At 35.5% G+C, this 18,971-nt stretch overlaps 1 protein-coding gene and 1 long non-coding RNA gene across 3 annotated transcripts in view; both read left to right on the forward strand.

The window, feature by feature from the left end:
* Positions 1 to 18,971, forward strand: part of LOC135838325 (uncharacterized) — a 345,767-nt gene that overhangs the window by 105,218 nt on the left and 221,578 nt on the right. The gene's annotated exons all lie outside the window — the stretch shown is intronic.
* On the forward strand, positions 6,825 to 16,437 carry LOC135838037 (uncharacterized). Its single transcript, XM_065353556.1, has 2 exons — positions 6,825 to 7,181; positions 12,296 to 16,437. The coding sequence occupies exon 2, from the start codon at positions 12,480 to 12,482 to the stop codon at positions 15,801 to 15,803; it is 3,324 nt and encodes a 1,107-aa protein (XP_065209628.1). The 5' UTR covers positions 6,825 to 7,181; positions 12,296 to 12,479; the 3' UTR covers positions 15,804 to 16,437.

An 18,971-nucleotide genomic window follows, 5' to 3' on the forward strand; every position in this document is an offset into this window, starting at 1 on the left:
AAATGATGAGATTGTGAGAGCTGTTGGATTGAAATTAGGAACATTACGTACTTACAACATTTCTGGACAAATGTTTGGTTTGTTCATACGGTACCCAGCCTTAATGTCCTTCGCCAATTTTTCTGCATCATCGTATGTCAAATAGGGAACAGCGCCAAATGTCATAATCCCCGATAGTAGTATGCCATGCGACCACCTGAATAAGTGGAGGAATTTGTACAATAATGTTGAAGATAAGGAATGATTGTGTTACGTTTAGACTTACACATCACTCACATCAGATTGAATTGTATAACTACGATGTTTCAAAGATTCTGGGGCCATCCATTTAACTGAAAATTTACCATTAGTTTTTTGCCTGTAATAGTTATTCATGTCGAATATCTCTGGCTAATCCAAAATCACCTACAGGGTCAAGGGTCATCCAAAAAAGACTTTACCATTTCAAACGCGCGTATATAAGACAACAGTGCATTTTAGCGCCGATCTCTTGGCAGCACTGAATTCCTTGAAGAATTTCATTTTTAAAATACTCCCCACAAAGTCAGTTTGGTATAAACGTTCGGCTGCCAGAGCAATTTTTGTAAAAAAAGTACATTTTTACACAAAAGCTCATTTTTATCATGTCACAACTTTTGAAAATCGAAAGCTTGGGTACTGAGCAAGAAAGTTTTATGAAAAAGTTCAACTGTCCGCGTGGAAAGAAGCCAGAGAGACCCAAAATAAGCATCCTCTCCATAATTTATGAATTTTGGTGACGTGCGCGATAATCACTTCAGTGCAGTAAAGTTGAACTGAAAAAAAAGTCGAGCACAACTTGCACGATTTGAAATTTGTGAGAAAACAAGGGAATATCTGTGATATGTAGGCCTAGTAGATTGGGGAATGCTTTGGAAATGAATTTCTTCATAAAATGATGTGCTGCGCAGAACATCACCGATATTCGTCTTGTTTCATCACAAATTTCAAATCGTGCAAGTTGTGCTCGACTTTTTTTTCAGTTCAACTTTACTGCACTGAAGTGATTATCGAGCACGTCACCAAAATTCATTTTTTGTTGAATTTTATGGAGAGGATGCTTATTTTAGGTCTCTCGTGACTTCTTTCCACGCGGACAGTTGAACTTTTTCATAAAACTTTCTTGCTCAGTACCCAAGCTTTCGATTTTCAAAAGTTGTGACATGATAAAAATGAGCTTTTGTGTAAAAATGTACTTTTTTTACAAAAATCGCTCTGGCAGCCGAACGTTTATACCAAACTGACTTTTTGGGGAGTGTTTTAAAAATGAAATTCTTCAAGGAATTCAGTGCTGCCAAGAGATCGGCGTTAAAATACACTGTTGTCTTATAGGTACTTATACGCGCGTTTGAAATGGTAAAGTCTTTTTTGGATGACCCTGTATTTTCACAATGTAATTATCAAATACCAATACATTTCGAGCAGCGAGGTCTCGGTGGATGCACTGAAAAGTTGATTTATTTTATTATTTTCATGAACTACCTCTTAGGTTATCTTATAATATGTTAGGTACCTAAATCTATTGGAGTTGAAAACTATTTATCTAGTTTGCTAAGAGGCATACTTTTATAGAAACTAAGTATTCCATGCCTTTTGCTACTTGTTGAGCAAATGTGATTAGAACCTTTTCAGACAAGTTGGTCGATGTCATTTCCTGATTTGTGGAAAAGTCGTGGTTGTGCTTTCGTAGGAAATCGAGTAAATTACCATGTGAGGAGTATTCGGTGATTCGGAGTCAACAAACATGTGTTGCGCTCTGGCGGTGAAATGCATGAAACACATGTTATCATGCTGAAAGGGGGACATTTCCTTACACACGCGCACACATGACTTGTCGAGATGCGAATGAATGCGATTCTCTGCAAAAAGTCCCCCTTTCAGCAAGTTGATGGTGGTGCCGCCACGAGATGTTAACACCGAATGATGAGTAATGGCCCATCTTGTGTACAGCATCCGAGTAGACCGAGTGCATTGTCATGTCTGCGGATGAGTTTTTTCATTAGTTCCATTTCTTTGACTAAATTTGCCATATCTACGTCAGTGTGGCCATCTGTGAAATGAGTTTATAGACCAGATTTATTAGTTGAAATGCTACACGATTATTTCTCATTCAAACTAATCAGCAAAAACGATACTTTTCAGCATTTTAACTGCTACTATTGTGACGACATGTAGCTGTAATAGACCTGAAACATTTCCCCATGAAAGCGAAAGGTTAAAACAGCAGCAGAAAAGTCTATTCCACTCTAAGATAAAAGAAAACACAAACCATGGATGACTCAAGAGATACTGGATCTGATGGAAGAACAAAGGAATGCAAACAGACCAAGTAATGAATACACAGAACTAAATCACGAGATCATGGGAATGTGCAGAATGGCCAAAAATGAATGGTATGAGGAGAAGTGTCGAGAAGCAGAAGAACTGGAGAAAAGACACAACTCTAGAGAAATGCATACCAAAGTGAAGCAGATGATGGCTGCCAATAAGAAAAGGAGAAGTGGAATAGCATACATGTGAAGAAAAGACAGAAAGTATTGTGTTAACAATCAAGAAACAGAAGAGGTCTGGATCAGCTACACACAAGAACTGTATGGAGATGACACATGTCCAGCTCAAATGAAAGTTTCATCCACAGAGGAGGCACCACAAATCGAAATGTGGGAGCTGAGAATTGTGGTGAAGAGAGCCAGAAACCACAAAGCAGTGGGGGAAGATCTCATACCAGTAGACTTGATTAAACATCTAACACCTGAGTACAAAAAGGAGCTGCTGAAGATTATAAATGAAATATACGATGAAGGTACGCTGTCTAAGGACTTCAAAGCAGTAAATTTTGTACCAATACCAAAGAAGAACAACTCGCAAAAATGCTCTGAATATAGAACCATCGCATTAATGAGCCATGCTCTAAAGCTACTACTATCCATCATAAAAGCCAGAATTGAAAACTTGAAAAGAAGATAAATGAAAATCTAAGCGAAACACAATATGGCTTTGTAGCAAAAAAAAAACTCGCAAAAATGCTCTGAATATAGAACCATCGCATTAATGAGCCATGCTCTAAAGCTACTACTATCCATCATAAAAGCCAGAATTGAAAACTTGAAAAGAAGATAGATGAAAATCTAAGCGAAACACAATATGGCTTTGTAGCAAAAAAAGGGACGAGAGACGCAATCGCCCTGCTGAAAGTGATCATCCAAAGAGCACTGAATGCAAACAGGGAAATTATTGCTTGCTTCGTCGATTATGAAAAAGCATTTGATCGTGTCAACCATGAGAAAATGCTGGAGATCCTGAAGAAATACAATATCGATGACAAAGACCTGCGGATAATCAAGAACTTGTAGGTACTGAGAGCAGAGCGCAAACATCAAGATTGGAACTGAGTACTCGGAGAATGGATGTGGTATAAAGAGAGGTGTGAGACAAGGATGTCCCCTCTCACCAAGACTGTTCAACGTGTATGCAGAAGAAATAATGAGACAAGCGCGAATCAAACAAATGGGACTCAAGATCAAGGGCAAGAGAATAAATGAAATAAGTTATGCAGACAACAAAGTGATCCTTTGATCCTTGCTGAAACAGAGGCGCAGATGCAGAAAATGATCAACCAAATCAACAGTGCTGGATTAAAATATGGAATGAAAATAAATGCAGGCAAGACCAAGGTAATGAGATTTACAAAAGGAGACTTCAAAGAGGTCAAAATCAACATTGGAACTCAAGAAATTGAAAATGTAAATCAATTCAGATACCTTGGAGCGCTGATTAACGATGGTAGAGATCATAAAGAAATTAAATCACAGATTGGAATGGGAGAAAGCGCCTTTAACAACCTAGCCAATGTGCTGGGAAATCGAATGATGAGTTTAGCTCTGAGGAAGAGAATTATGCGATGCTACGTATGGACGATTCTGAAGTATTCCTGCGAAACATGGACCATGAGTGCAGAATTCGAGAAGAAAATATCTGCTTTTGAGATGTGGTGCTATCGAAGGCTACTACGGATCTCATGAAAGGAGTTCATTACCAACCAGGAAGTATTTGCAAGAATAGGATAGGAGCGTAAAGTCGTAGTAGAAGATATGTATAAAGAATAGAAAGCTTAAGTATTTAGCTCATAAAATACGAGAAAACGGTATTTTCATGCTAGCGGTACAGGGGAAAATTCAAACAAGAACTACAAGAGGGAGGAAACGATCGGAGATGTTGACAACAAACTCACCGGCCAACTCTCCCTGTAAGACCCTGAAAGAAACTATCAGGTACGCTAGAAACTGACTGATATAGATGGAAGTATACGCTATCTCCTGTAAAGGAGCGCGACTACGACGACGACGACGACTCTTCCAAACTCTCCTTCTCCTAGAAATTTCTCTAGAACTAAGTATTCTCGAGGAATTTCCCATTTTTCATCTAGCAGTAGCATTCATATTCGTTCTTCGGTTCGGTTTCACTTTCAGAGGATGTCGAAAAAGGTTTGTACATATACAAACATCTGTGTTACTGAAGATGCTGTATTCAAATTTTGGGTTGTTAATTTTTACCTACTTTCAAACTGAAATGACTTTGAGGGATTGGTTGAACTCATTAATGTATGAGTATTTTAACATATGTACTTGTATTGTATTAATAATTTTTCCAAAATTTTCAATTCCCTCCCTCTCCCTTTCCGGGCACTAAATTGTATTGAAAATTAGAACAACCCAAAAATATTCAGCGTGCTTGAAACCGTTTTTGCTACGGAATTTTAGCCCCCTCCCCCTGTTTTTCGTAATTATCTTATCGTGCGAAGCAAACGTATTACGGTATCGCAACACACAGTGATCCAGATGGAAAATTCAGCCGGACAAGTCCTCAATTTTGCAAAGTTTGGCACTAAAAAGCTGAAACTTATGTTACGGAGGCGTTTGAGGGTGCTGATTTCGTTTTTGACGACCATTTGACCACACAGCCAAAACAAGCTGTGTAATAGGAGGCCCTAAATTGAAAATTTTTAATAAATACTTGTACAACATGGGTATCAAAGTCAAAGTTTTTAATAAGAACGCTGAGTTAATTTTTGAACATTGTTTGACTCCAAACATGAAAATGGGTACCAAGGAGAACAAAAATTTGAATTTGGACACACCTCTTTGCCCAGCGAAGCTGGGTAATTGGAATCAGCATCCTTAGAAATCTATAATTTGAGTCCTAAATTGCATTTTTCAAAATATGTTTTCTCGTTCTTGAGGTAAAGGGACCCGAAACCGCCACGATAATTGAAAAATGTGAATTGACTAAAATACAAGTACTTGTAAAAAAATCGGCGAACTTAAATTTTTCTTCCGTAGGTCTTATAAGAAAAGAAAATTCAGAAACACAATTGAAATAAATTTCAGCATTATGAGTTTACAGCAAATTTCTGTCTGCTTGGCATTTTGTTTTTGCCTGCAGCTGTGAACTTGGCTATGGAAATCAATAAAAGCTAATACTCTTTTGGAGAACATTATGGAAAGTTGTAAATTTCCAAAATGAGGTAATCACTCAGATACATTTTCGCAATACATTATGTCGGTTACAATTCTCTCACCCAATTTAACAACTTCTCGCTAAAAGGTTCCTTATTTACCTGTACACTTACCAGTATGTCTGATTCATTTTCGTCCAGCTCGATTTCGTTTTCAATCAACACGCGTTTTCCGCATTGTGACATAGATATCATTTCCATACCCATTTTATTCATTTTTGTTGTTGCATTTTTCGCGATCTTATCGTATATTTTCTCCAAATAACGAATCCTGCGATCACAGTAAATGTTACTGCCACTGTTGGGGTTATTATTAAATGGACTTTTTCTGTTAACCAATTTGTTGAAAGGTTTGAATTCGAACATTTCTGTACATCATGCAATCAGGGATCAGTCGTGTTGGATTCATCATCTGAGCTGTAGTATTTACATTCTGCAGTTTCTGAATTCCACACATACACGAGTAGTTCTTATTCAGACAGACAGACATGTTGTGCATTGATCGTCCATGTGGGCGCATTTATACACGACAATATGTGTGTTGTAAGTGTTGTCAAGTGGTTTTGATCCCTTCGATAAAACATACAATTCGACTTTGATGAATGATTTCGATTCAGTGTATGCAAATATCGCATCGCCACAATAGATGTATCCCTGCTCTAAACCATTTTCTGGAAAAGAGTGCATTTCGAAGCGCACAAATCGTATCTTCTCTTCTTTCGAGTCGAATACAAATTTGCATGAATATATGTGGAGCTGTGAACTCATTGGAGCAGTATAATGTAGTTTTATTTGTTTATTCTTTTCTGTAAGAGCATGGTATATAAATGTCTGATTTATTTTCGGTAAAAAAACTGTGGGCAAAACATCGAGTTTTTTGAGAATTTATTACCATCATACAATTTCCCACCATTCCATCGAGGGAGCGTTGCGAAAAAATGAATCAATATTCCAAATTTCGTCAAAATCCGTTCAGTAGTTTTCCCATAAATACGGCGACAACAAAATTTTCAATGAATTTATTAAAAAAACAAACAGTGATTTCGTATCTCGAAAAGTATTCAACATATTGACATTATAAACCAATTATCAATCTTTCACATACTCGTGTGGGAGGATTTATTGAATTACAAATTGAAACAAGCATAAAGTTAAAAATAACACTGGTTTGAAAAACATGTTTACCTTCACGAAATTTTCTTGGCACCTATCAGCATTATACATACAAGAATATCCGGCGCGCCACCCATGTGTTCTTTTCCCATTTAATTAATTACGTATCGGAATTTTTCGATCAGTATATAGTTACACGCTCTGGTGTTTTTCTAGTCAACATTTTCACACACCGACACAAATTAAAACGAAATGAGCGTTTACTTTTCTTCACTTTTTCGGATGCAGTTGCTCGAAGTATAACATGAACTAAAAACGCTTATTTTGAAATATCGTAACCGAAAAATAATCATTCGAAGTTTGTACTCGGTGGAAAATTTTTCGTGTGGATTTTTTTTTATACCAGGATCAACTCTGTTTTTGCGAAAATTTACTTGTGCACGTATTCGAAATCTAATCAGTTAAATTACAAACCCGAGATCGGAACGAGAGGAAAAATAGTGCAAACAGTACTTGTCGAGGGGCTCGTATTCAGGTATGAAATTTATTCACTCGTTGTAAACTGAAAAGATTTTTATAAAATATGTCACGTTTCACTTCCATCAATGGTCTTCCTTACTTTGTCACAGGGTATCTAACAGGTAGTGCAAGTAGTGAAAGTAGTGAAAAAGTAGTGATTTTTAAAATGGGTAGTGAAAGTAGTGAAAAAGTGGTGAATTTTGTCGAAAAGGTAGTGAAAAAATGAAAAAAATTCAAATTCGTTCCTTTTTCTCGATCTTTATTCCGTAGAAAAGAGCTCATTTGTCGACTTTTTTAAAGCTTGAATTACACATTTTTGAGAGCTTTTGCCCTCGCTTCGCTCGGACTGTTCACTCTTTTTCCCCATAGAAACCTATTGTTCGGATTCAAGAAATGTTCGAAGTTTGAATTAAAAAAATAAACTCCTCCCCTCCCTGCATGAAGAAATTTTTTTTCACTTCTCGAAACGTGAATTTTTGAAATCTTCTGCCCTCGCTTTGCTCGGGCTCGTTTGCTTTTTTTCAATTTTGAATTTTTCAAAAAAAAAAATCTTTTGAATTTCAAAATTTTGAAGCAAAGTAATAAATTTTTTACGAGTATAATTAACCAATTCATCACACTAAAAATCATCGTTTTTTACATATATGTACCTCCCTCTCGAAATTGAAATTTTGGTTTGTTAAAAAAAAGTTTTTTATTCGCCCAATTTCATTACATGAGTAAAAACCTTTAACGTGAAGAAAAATCAAAAATTGAAATGATAAAATTATATTTTTGACATTCGCTTGCTTGAAAAAAATGTTGAGATGTTGAAGACATTGGAAAACTAAAAGCGAAAAATTCTATTGCAAAATTTTGTCTCCCCCCGGCTGCTTTTTTTAAATAAAATCTCTAGTGTTTAAAAATGTCCTGCTAAAGCCCTGATTTTTTATTTTGAAATATTGTTTGACACCTGGTCTTATAACGATCCGGATGTACCTAATAAGCTCGTTTATTTGTATTGTTTTTTTTCAATAATTTTGATTGAAATTGAAAATTTTCTTCCAGTTTTTATTTTTTAAAAAAACTTTTGTGTGCAAAATTTGACTTTGTTAATTTTTTTGTGAGTGTGGGGGGGGGGGTGTTCGAGTGGATGGCATTCTGAAAATTTGGTTGAAAAAAGGTACTTAGTGAAAAAAGTAGTGAAAAAGTAGTGATTTTTTCAACAAAAAAATCCGTTAGATACCCTGTTATCATACTAACTAATTTTACATAGTTGGATCATGTCATTTTTATTATTGGCATAGGGTCATTCTACGCCGAATCAGCAGATTTTTGCGCGAGGGATCTTCGATTTTTTTCAAAATCAGATCATGTTTAGAAGTCATCAAACGATGATGAATGACGCAAACTGGACATTTTTTTCATTTTTTTTGGCGGAGCCGTAGGATTTCAAAGTTTTTCAAAATTGACCGAAGATGGGAAATTTTGATTGAAAATTGCTCCGGTTGTACGTGGTATAGAAGTTTGAACTTTTTTTCAAATTGTAGCACATTGAGTTGGTAATTGACGAATGATGTCAAAATCAGTATTGCCACTTTCAAAAACCTAAAAAAATCGATTCAAAAACTTATAATTCAAATATAACCGTGATGTCTCCCTGTAAAAATTCTGAAAAAAATCTCAGTTTTAGTCCTTTTCATGTTTCATGTAGAATAACGTATCAAAAAATTGGGCTGGAATTTTTTTTTCATTTTTGAGAAAAAAAATCACAAGTTTGGCACGTATTGCAAAAATACCATCAGAAACCTAAAAAAAGAAAATTTTTGAATTTTTGAGATATTTTACCAATGAGTAGAACATTTGAAAAAATTTTCTTTACCCCACAATTTGTCAACGAATTGACGAGAAATGACACTTTTTGTGCTATAATTTCAAGAGTAAAACATATCGAAAAAATTTCACCGCTGTTTCAAACAAGAGCAGAAACCTAAAAAATGAATATTTTTGCGTTTTTGAAATATTTCACCAATATGTAGACGGACATGTAAAAAATTCACCCTCCCCCTAATTTGTCAGCGAATTTACGAGATACATACCTACCATTTTTCTGGCTACGATTTTGCAAGAAATACATGTTGGAAAAATTTTGCAACCGTTTTAAACAAATGAAAAGAACGCCATTTTCATACAACTTTTTACTAGGGGTAAAACCGGATCACATGGAACGATTTTTATTTGACCGAAAATTGTTACTACCTGTTTCAACTTTGAGACCTCGTGAATATTTTGTTGCGTAGTCCCATCCTTCGGCTACAAAATGACTCCTCATTTTTCAAATTTGGTCCAAAAACTTGGCCTCCAGAATTTCTTTCTGAACCAACTTTTTTCGTTCCACTTGACCCCATGATGTGTTCAAGTGGAACGGACAGTTTCCCATAAAAAAATAATAGAAAATTCACGTATGATTCTGAATTTTCAATATGTTCTTTGCTTCAACAAAAGCATCTAATTTTATATTCTTACAAGCTTCCTGCGATGAAAAATAATGTAGACAGAAAGATCCGAAATGAGCGTTCTGAGACAATTTTTTAAAATCACAAATGTTCGTGTCAAGAGAAAGGTGTTGAATCGATATGAGTCCAATTTTGTACAGTGATGTAAATCAGCGTGTTATTTCCAAATATGTATAATGCCATTTTTAAAAAAAATCATTTTCGACCGCCTTTTTCTTAATTTGAAAATTTCTTTCGCCTAAAACCACTCCATCCCAAATAAAAATTTTTCGTTGTACCATAAAAAAGGGTCATTTACATCATAATTGCTATTACATGTGCAAAAAATCTCAAGAAAATCGGTTCATTTGGAGACGCTGCAGCCTTGTCAACGGAAATTTCAGCATGAAAATTCATCGTCAATTCGTTGGCTAATTGGGGGAGGGGGGGGATTTTTTCACATGTTCGTCTACACGTTGCAACATGGGCTGTGAGCACCCTCAAAACATGCGTAATTCAAAAACTTACAATAAACCCAAAAACAATTGTAAAATGATATCCTCCCTTATGTTTTTGGGGTCGCAGAATACGAATTTGACAATATTTTTTTGGCAGGGGTATGGATGGGGGAGGGGGGTGAGGGGGTCAACAATTAAAAATTTGACCATAATGACGTGTGATATGTCGAAATGTATGTTTTCGAAGGTGTAGATTACGAATCTGACAATATTTTTTTCGTAGGGGTGAATGGTGGGGGATGAAATGGGTGAAAACAGTGAATAATTCAAAATTCGATTATAATGACGTGTGATATGTCGAAATGTATATTTTCGAGGGTGTAGATCACGAATCTGACAATATTTTTTTTCGTAGGGGTGAATGGTGGGGGATGAAGGGGGTGAAAACAGCGAAAAATTCAAAATTTGACTATAATGACGTGTGATATGTCAAAATGTACGTTTTCGGGGGGTAGGAGGGGTGAAGGGTTGGGGATGAAGGATTTTCTGTTGGGGAGCCGCCACTTTCGGTCAAAAATGGCAATTGACATCTTGAAATACACTATCTCAAGTATTACCTGCCACTGGAATTTCCCGTGCATCTACGTGCGGAAATTTTTTCTATTCCAATTTGTGCAGCCGAGTAGGAGAAAAACAGGGTTTCAAGATGAATCTTATCTCTATAATTACTTTATAAAAACTAAAATCCAGTAAATTGATGGAAAGTACTTAAACTTTCAGTTGAATTATTCATACTTGGTACATTTTGACATATCACACAATATCATTATACTTAATCAAATTTTGAATTTTTCACCGTTTTTACCCCCTTCATCCCTCACCATTCACCCTTATGAAAAATTATGGTCAGATTCGTGATCTACACCCTCGAAAACATACATTTCGACATATCACACGTCATTATGGTCAAATTTTTAATTGTTGACCCCCTCACCCCCCCCCATACCCCTACCAAAAAAATATTGTCAAATTCGTATTCTGCGACCCCAAAAACATAAGGGAGGATATCATTTTACAATTGTTTTTGGGTTTATTGTAAGTTTTTGAATTACGCCCGTTTTGAGGGTGCTCACAGCCCACTGTGCGTTGGTAAAATATTTCAAAAATGCTAATAGGTAAATGTAATACTTGTAATTTTTTTCCTCGAAAATGAAATAAAAATGCCAGTCCAATTGTTTGATGTGTTATTCTACATAAAAAGGACTAAAACTAAGAATTTTTTCAGAATGTTTACTGGGGGACATCGTGGTTATATGTAAATTATTAGTAGGCCCTACAATACGTGATAGGAGCGAGAAGTGAAGCCGAGTGACTTGAATCGCACAAGTTGATCGCGTTACTGTCCAATCCTATCGCGTATACAATTTTAATTTCATATGAGAGGAAAATAAATGCTGAAATTTTTAAAAATTGTTAATTTAGAATTTGTAAACATGTGCGAAAACAGTTACTTTCCTCCCTAGAGAGGAAAGTAACTTTTTTCCGCGCATGTTTAGATAGATGCGTTAAAGACGTATTTTCCAACCAGAAAACTTTCTAGGAAACAACTCATTTTCCGATCATATATGAAATTAAATTTGTATTTCAAGTGACGTAAAAACAATGTTTTTTATGATTTGATTTTTATGGACATTTCCAGTTTACTTTTGAAAAAGAAATGAAAACAAGCCCGAGCGAAGCGAGGGGAAAAACTTTCGAATATTTGTGCTTTGATGAGTAAAAATAATGTTTTTCTTTGATCACAGGCCCTCATCTAAAATTTGCAATTGATCGTTATTTTCACAATTTCACGAAATTTCCTGACTTTTTCCTGACTTTTCGATACCGACCAAATTCCTTCACTTTTCCAGGTTTTCCAGGAAAGTGAACACCCTGTATAGAATCTAAAACCACTTAACCGGACCCTTTTCTCCAAAGCAGGTTGGGTAAAAGCTAAAAAAAAGTAAGGTTTTTTCTTCTAAAAAATCTCTCTTTTGAGGACCTATAGCATGAGTAAATTCGTACTGATAACTTTCACCTCAAAGTGAAGGTCTCCATTGAATTTAGTAAAGATCTTCCGATTTTTTTTCGCAGTCCATTCTAATCTATACGAAGTTGTTTTTTTTTAAATTTCTTAACACATATTTTCACTTTTACAGGTCCCCGAATCAACCTCTATGAAATCTGCATCACTGCAATCAAAAGTACCTGCAGGAGCATCAATTTCAAAGAACTGAAATACCTACACGATCTGTAATAGTTTCAAAATCAAAGCTGCAAACAAGAACAATATCGATTCACGTCTAACCAAGACTCACAAATTGTACTAAAAAAACCAATATAATGCATGAACATCCACATCCCGATTCGGCAAATACACCGCCACCAGTTGGCAATGTAACAAATGAAGATATCCAGAAAGTTTTTGATCTTTTAGCTGAAGGGGAGGCAAAATTGAATGCTATACCCAGCGTGGAGAATGTGACTTTGCTGATGGGTAATATAGGGTCTGGGAAAAGCACATTAACCCAAAGAATTGCAGGTTATGATACTAACCTAGTTTCAGTGGAAGAGGGTCTCGATTTCGGCATATATGAACAGCATAATAACCAAATAAATAACTCTTATCCTACATCTGTAACAATATTTCCGGAATTGGTGCAAGACAACAGCACACGTGCCTGGTATTACGACTTTCCAGGATTTTTTGATACCAGAGAAGTGGCTCATGATGTAACCACGTCGTATTTTATTAAAAAAGCCATTGATAAAATACAACGTGTTAAAATACTTCTTTTAGTTAATAACAGTTCGTTAACTCGGGGTGGAAGGATAAACGACTTCATCAAACTCTTGAAACACGTAACTAAATTCGTTAAAAACGTTGAAAAACTTCAAAATGGTATTTGCCTGATTGTAACCATGGTTCCATTTCCCAAATTGAAAGACAATGAACTAATCCAAATTTTGGTTGAATCGATTAAAGAAGCCAAGGAAAGGTTGAAAAAAAAAGAGCGCAGTTCTGATGAAATCAAACTCATAGATGTGTTATTGTTGAAACAGGAAGGTGTCTACTCAAGAATAGGAATTTCTAGAACTCCAAGCCAAGAAGGTATTCTAAGTGAGATTCCTGTGCTGAGAGAGAACAAGCAAAACCTTACAGCTCTCATAGATAAACTCAGTTTTGTTGAAAAGGACACTTCTGATTTTGGTTATTTTGTACCCGAACTATCTCTGTATGATGTCAGCAAGCTGATAAAGGAAATTAATGAGAAAATATTACAACACGTTGAAAAAAGTGGTGAAAAAATTCAAGAGTACTTTATCGGCAAAGAAAATCAAATTACTGAACTTTCCCAACTGGTTAATGTAACACGCTCATTACACAGTAAATTGATAAATCTGAGAGATAGTGCAAGTTTAGAACTGAGAACCATAAGCTGTGTGCAACAACTTGTGAATGGTGTTACCTCCATGGATATGGATCCAGTGAAGAAGAGTTTACTACCCGCTGTGGAATATGCTCAATATTCTTCGTTCTTGCATATGATAAATGGTCATGTCCTTGGTGATTCATTTAAGTGCATTGAGGGATTGAAAAATGTCATCGAATACTCCAAAAAGTCAAACAATTGGTATAAATTCATGCAACAGCTCTACAATGGATTGTTGGAAAGTCAAAGTCTGTGTACTGATGTGGTTAATCACTTGGCTCAACATGAAGCAAATGTAAGTTCTGAATCATACATACAACTCTTGCAAGAGCGTTTTGCAAAATGCAATCATTATGATTTGAACGAATTTGCAAGCATCACACTTAATGACGCAAAACTAAATATTCAGCGTAAAATTCTAGACATGGCGTTGAAAAACAATTTACATCCATCGACATCATGTACTGACACCAATAAGCTGGTAATGAAAGGGCATTACATTAAACTCAGCGATGTAGTTGAATACAAGAAGAATTGCACAACTTTGCCCCAGATCATTGAGATCTTAGCGCTGAGACGAGTATTTATAGACACTGACCTGAACATGATTGGTGACCAGGTACAGCTTTTCATTATAGCACCAATTTGGGAAAGTTGGGGTACTCGAAAAATTACCCTCGATGGTTTGCCTGGAAACTCACATAATTTATCAAAAGCTCCAAATGCAACAATCCCCAATGAAAATGGATTCAACGGTAAACCTGGATTACCCGGAAAATCCGGAGGACACTTTGTAGGCATTTGGGAGACTTTCATCAATCTATCAGATTTCAGTGTGTCTGTTAATGGTGGTCAAGGTGGACCAGGGCAAGATGGAGGTGATGGAGCAAGTGGGAGGAATGGAGATGATGCATATGATGATATTACTGAAACTAGGGGGACATGTTCAGCGAAATATAATCCACCACCTTGTATTTGTAATGCTAAATCAAGCAACCACACCATAACACTAGATTTATATGAAAATAAATATGAAGTAGAAGGAAACAAAACAGAAAGTGGGCGCCGTTACATTCTTGAGGGAAAAGAAGGACATGTTGGTGGAGATGGTGGTGACGGAGGCAGAGGTGGAGTTGGTGGAGATCCCGGTGAAGCTATATTCATTCCACTGTTGCCTCAGAATACCACAAGCATACAAGTAGATATGAAAACAGGACTCATGGGATTGGATAGAAGAGGTGGTCATGGTGGGAGCGGAGGAAAATTTGGAAAAAATCTCATAATATGGTCGCCATGTCATCATTCTCCTCGCAAATACAACGTGGCAGACAATTACAAGCAAGCACCAATGGGTAAAAATGGTGTAAATGGTGGAAACTCTAACCCTATGGAATTGCCACAAAAAAAGGAGTTGAAACCCATGTCGGATGTAATTAAATATTACAATGGGTATGCGCAGAACAATCTAAATGATACCATACAGGGGTCTCATTTAGTAGAATTTCTGGAAAAGCTCAATAATTCACTTAAACAGCAAACAAAAGAACCTACAAAACAGCTACGTGCCAAACGCGAAGTTATGAATGCCAGTGAACCAATGAAAAGCTCTGCAAACATCATCAAATCTCCGATAAACACTGCATTTGGCTTCATTGGTGGAATCTTGGGTACTTGGAAATCAATCTACTCACCAAGCATATTAAATTACCATTTGATCAAGGAAGGTGTTCAATCTTGGTTCGGAGGACTGACCCCATTCAAAGCTTACACAAATAAGAATTTTAACAATCATTTTGGAAGTGCCGCCACATTCAATGCCTACGAATCACTCGCATTGATGGACTTTTTTGTAAGATTGGTTACAAAGGTTAGACCCTATGACAATACCATCGATGAATCAGTAACTTCTGTCGAAGTTACAGCTTCTATAGTCAATGTTATTGCAGAATTTGAAAAATTACTGAATGATCTATCCATTTGGTACAATTTACCAATAAAATCTGAAGAATTTGATCCCATTGATCTGATGTCCAGATTGGAAAAGGAGTTGATCAATGGTAATTGCGTAAAATTGAAAGAAATCATATTCCAAACTGTAATGGAGATTTTCCATAATTTGGACAATGCTGAATTTCGTGAGCATGTTGCCCAAAAAGTCAGTGATGTATTTGGGGTGGAAAAAGAAAGGGAGTCGATTTTGTTATCTTCAGTTGCAAATCGCCAGCATAAATAAACACTTGTAAACATTTTACAAAATTTTCACGTTTTGTTTGCCCTAAAGTTTGAATCACATTCTCATTCTTCCCTAATAACTTGCATTGTATTCACAAGTGAACAACTTTTTAGATTTTAGGAAGATACTTACTCTTTATTAATAATTTACCTTAAGATATGTACCTACTAGATACCTACCATCTACTAGAATGGCCTCGAAAGCAAATACCCAATATCTCACGTACCTGCTTGAATACGTATACTTATTTTGTATACTAGGTAGGTAGTAATTTTTAAAGTAATAGTTAACTTTGTTTTTACATCACATGATGAAGCAAATTTTGATAAAGTTCGTAATAATATGTATAGATTCGACCGTTTTTCTCCTGACGAGCAAACCTTCACAACCCATAAACATCGATTAAGCTGAAATCTCATTCAGTATGGAAGATAGGTACTTCCTCGTTATTAATTTTACTAATATTATATATCTACTGGAATAGCCTCAAAAGTAATTTAGCTAACTTCATCCGTCATCACGTACTCAAATATATTATCATTGCATACTATACTAGTAATTTTGATGAAGTAATTAACTTTATTCTTACACTCCACATGATGAAACAAATTTCAATAATAAAATGTATTGATTAGATTGTTTTTATTCGGAATAGAGAACCTTCACAACCCATTAACTCCAATTGATCCGAAATCTCATTCCCTGAAAGAACATTTCACCAGCTCTTCAGAACCAAGTTTTTGAGCTGCATAAGTTGCTTGTAATTACATCAACAACACCTTCTAGAGTAATTTTACATTGCTAGAGAAAAGTAAATTATTTTTGAAGGCTCCAGATTGACTCAAAAAATGTGGTACCTAATTCCTTGAGGAGGGTCTACTTTAGTTTTGAGAGTGAAAGAAAATTTGTGTAATGTGTAGAAAAAATTAAAAAAATGGATAATTTTTTTTTTTCAATAGTAGATACCTAGGTTACAAACATTTGAAATTCTAAACCAAATAATTTTCAAAAATAAATAGGGAGTTCCGCATCCTGTGCTGCTCCACAGCCCCAACCGTCGGCTCGCGCCATGCCACAGTGAAAGCCGAAATACTGTGACTATTTATGTTTGCCATAAAATATAAAACCATAAACGATCAAGTACAGTGGACTGTATATTTTATACAAAAAAAAACAAAACAAACAACACGCATAAATTGAAACAACTGCTTCAACAAGAATATACAATATGTACATAGTATGTAGCTCACCTACAACATTACCTATGTACGAGTATAAAAGATAAGAAAAACGGAAACGAACGAAAACCTACAATTTCTACAAGATAGGTACAATTTGTACAATTACAACGTAACAATTTATAAATCGCATCTCATCATGAACAAGTAAATCAATTTAGCATAACAACTAAGTAACAATTAAAATACATCGGAAATCATTTCAAATCCAATTCCATGTCCTCGTCATTGACAAATAATTCGATTTTGAAATCATGTTCCATGGACTCATTATTTGGGGACTCATTTGATGACACATTCATTTCTGAAACTTACAAAAATGTATTAGAAAAATGCAATAGTTCTTTCTCATCATGCAAAAGTTCTATATTTCATCATGCAACAATTCTATATCTCATCATGCAACAATTCGCATCTCAATTTCACAAATCTAGCCAGACCAAGCGGCTTAGTACAAATATCAGCAAGCTGATCTTCGGTGTCAATTTTCATAATTCGCATCTCGCCATATTTGACACATTCTCTGACCAATTGTTCCTCTTCCTCAATTACATGCTTGAGTTTAGGTTTACTTGTAACAGTAGTGCATTTGATAGCAGATTCACTATCACAAAATGCAACCACTGGATATATATAATCTCACATCACACTTTTAATTGTGCTTTGAATGCACTTCATTTCTCTGATCCCTTTGTTTAATACTCTAAATTCGGCTTCACAAGTCGAAGTTACGCGCCTCCTTCATTTTCTTGCAGCCCAAGAAATCACATCTCCAAATAGGTACTTTGATAATAAAACCTTCAGTAGTTTTGTTGGATGGTTTCAGATCTCTATAACTGGCATCGGTATAAATTTTGACTTCATTTGTCAAACTAGAATATACTAATTTCAAATCTCTTGATCCTTTCAAACATCCAAGTACCCATTTGGCTCTCTGCCAGTCATAATTTGTAGGATTTGACATTTTAGTTGATAATTCGTGCACAGCATATGCAATGTCTGGTCTAGTACCATCTATCAAATATCTTAAAGAACCAATCAACTTTCTATAAGGGTACTCAGTTGGTTCTAAGAGTTTTCTCAATTCACTTCCCTCATCACTTTCTTCAATGGCTTTCAATTCTTTGGTCATCACACCTTTTTCCACCATAGGTGTCTTAACAATTTTACAATTACTCATCTCGAATTGATCTAAAATCAATATATTTTATTTGATTGAGAGCAATAATTTTCTTACCTCGGTCTCTCACAATATTGGTGCCTAGATATTTTTGTGGCTCACCTAAATTACTCAACGAAAATGTGGCAGACAACTTTTCAACAATTTCATTCAATTCACTGGTATTATTACTCAACACTAACAAGTCATCTACATAGATCACGATTATCACAATTTTATCGCCGCTGTATTTGAAGAAAATACAGAGTTCATTTAACTTGTTTTCAAAACCTAATTCCTTGAGTACAGACTCTAATTTTTCATACCACTTCTTAGGACTTATCTTCAACCCATACAACGCCTTTCTCACTCTACAAACAAAATTCTTTCTTTGGGTTTCATCCATAGCACCTTCAGGAACTTCCATAAATACTAGGGAACTATAACAGGGGGTATGCTGGACCGCCATTGTCTTCCTTCCCAGAATGAAAACAAAAGAAACGCTGTAGGTACGTATACAATTTTTCGTGTAATAAACGCAATTTTTTCGAATGTTCGCGAGTTCAGGTGAACTTCTATGTGGTCTCAAATTAAAGAAAATTGAAATTCCCTATCGATTGATGTTAAATTTTTTTCATTTCGAGTAAAAATAACAATTTTATGAATACTTCTATTCTACGGATTTTTGCATACTACATACAATTTTAAGCTAAAAACGTGAACAAATTTTTCAAAAACATCTTTTTTTACCTCTCGAAATACGAATTTTTA

This window comes from Planococcus citri, chromosome 1, assembly GCF_950023065.1.
Source record: "Planococcus citri chromosome 1, ihPlaCitr1.1, whole genome shotgun sequence".
NCBI classification, from domain to species: Eukaryota; Metazoa; Arthropoda; class Insecta; order Hemiptera; family Pseudococcidae; genus Planococcus; species Planococcus citri.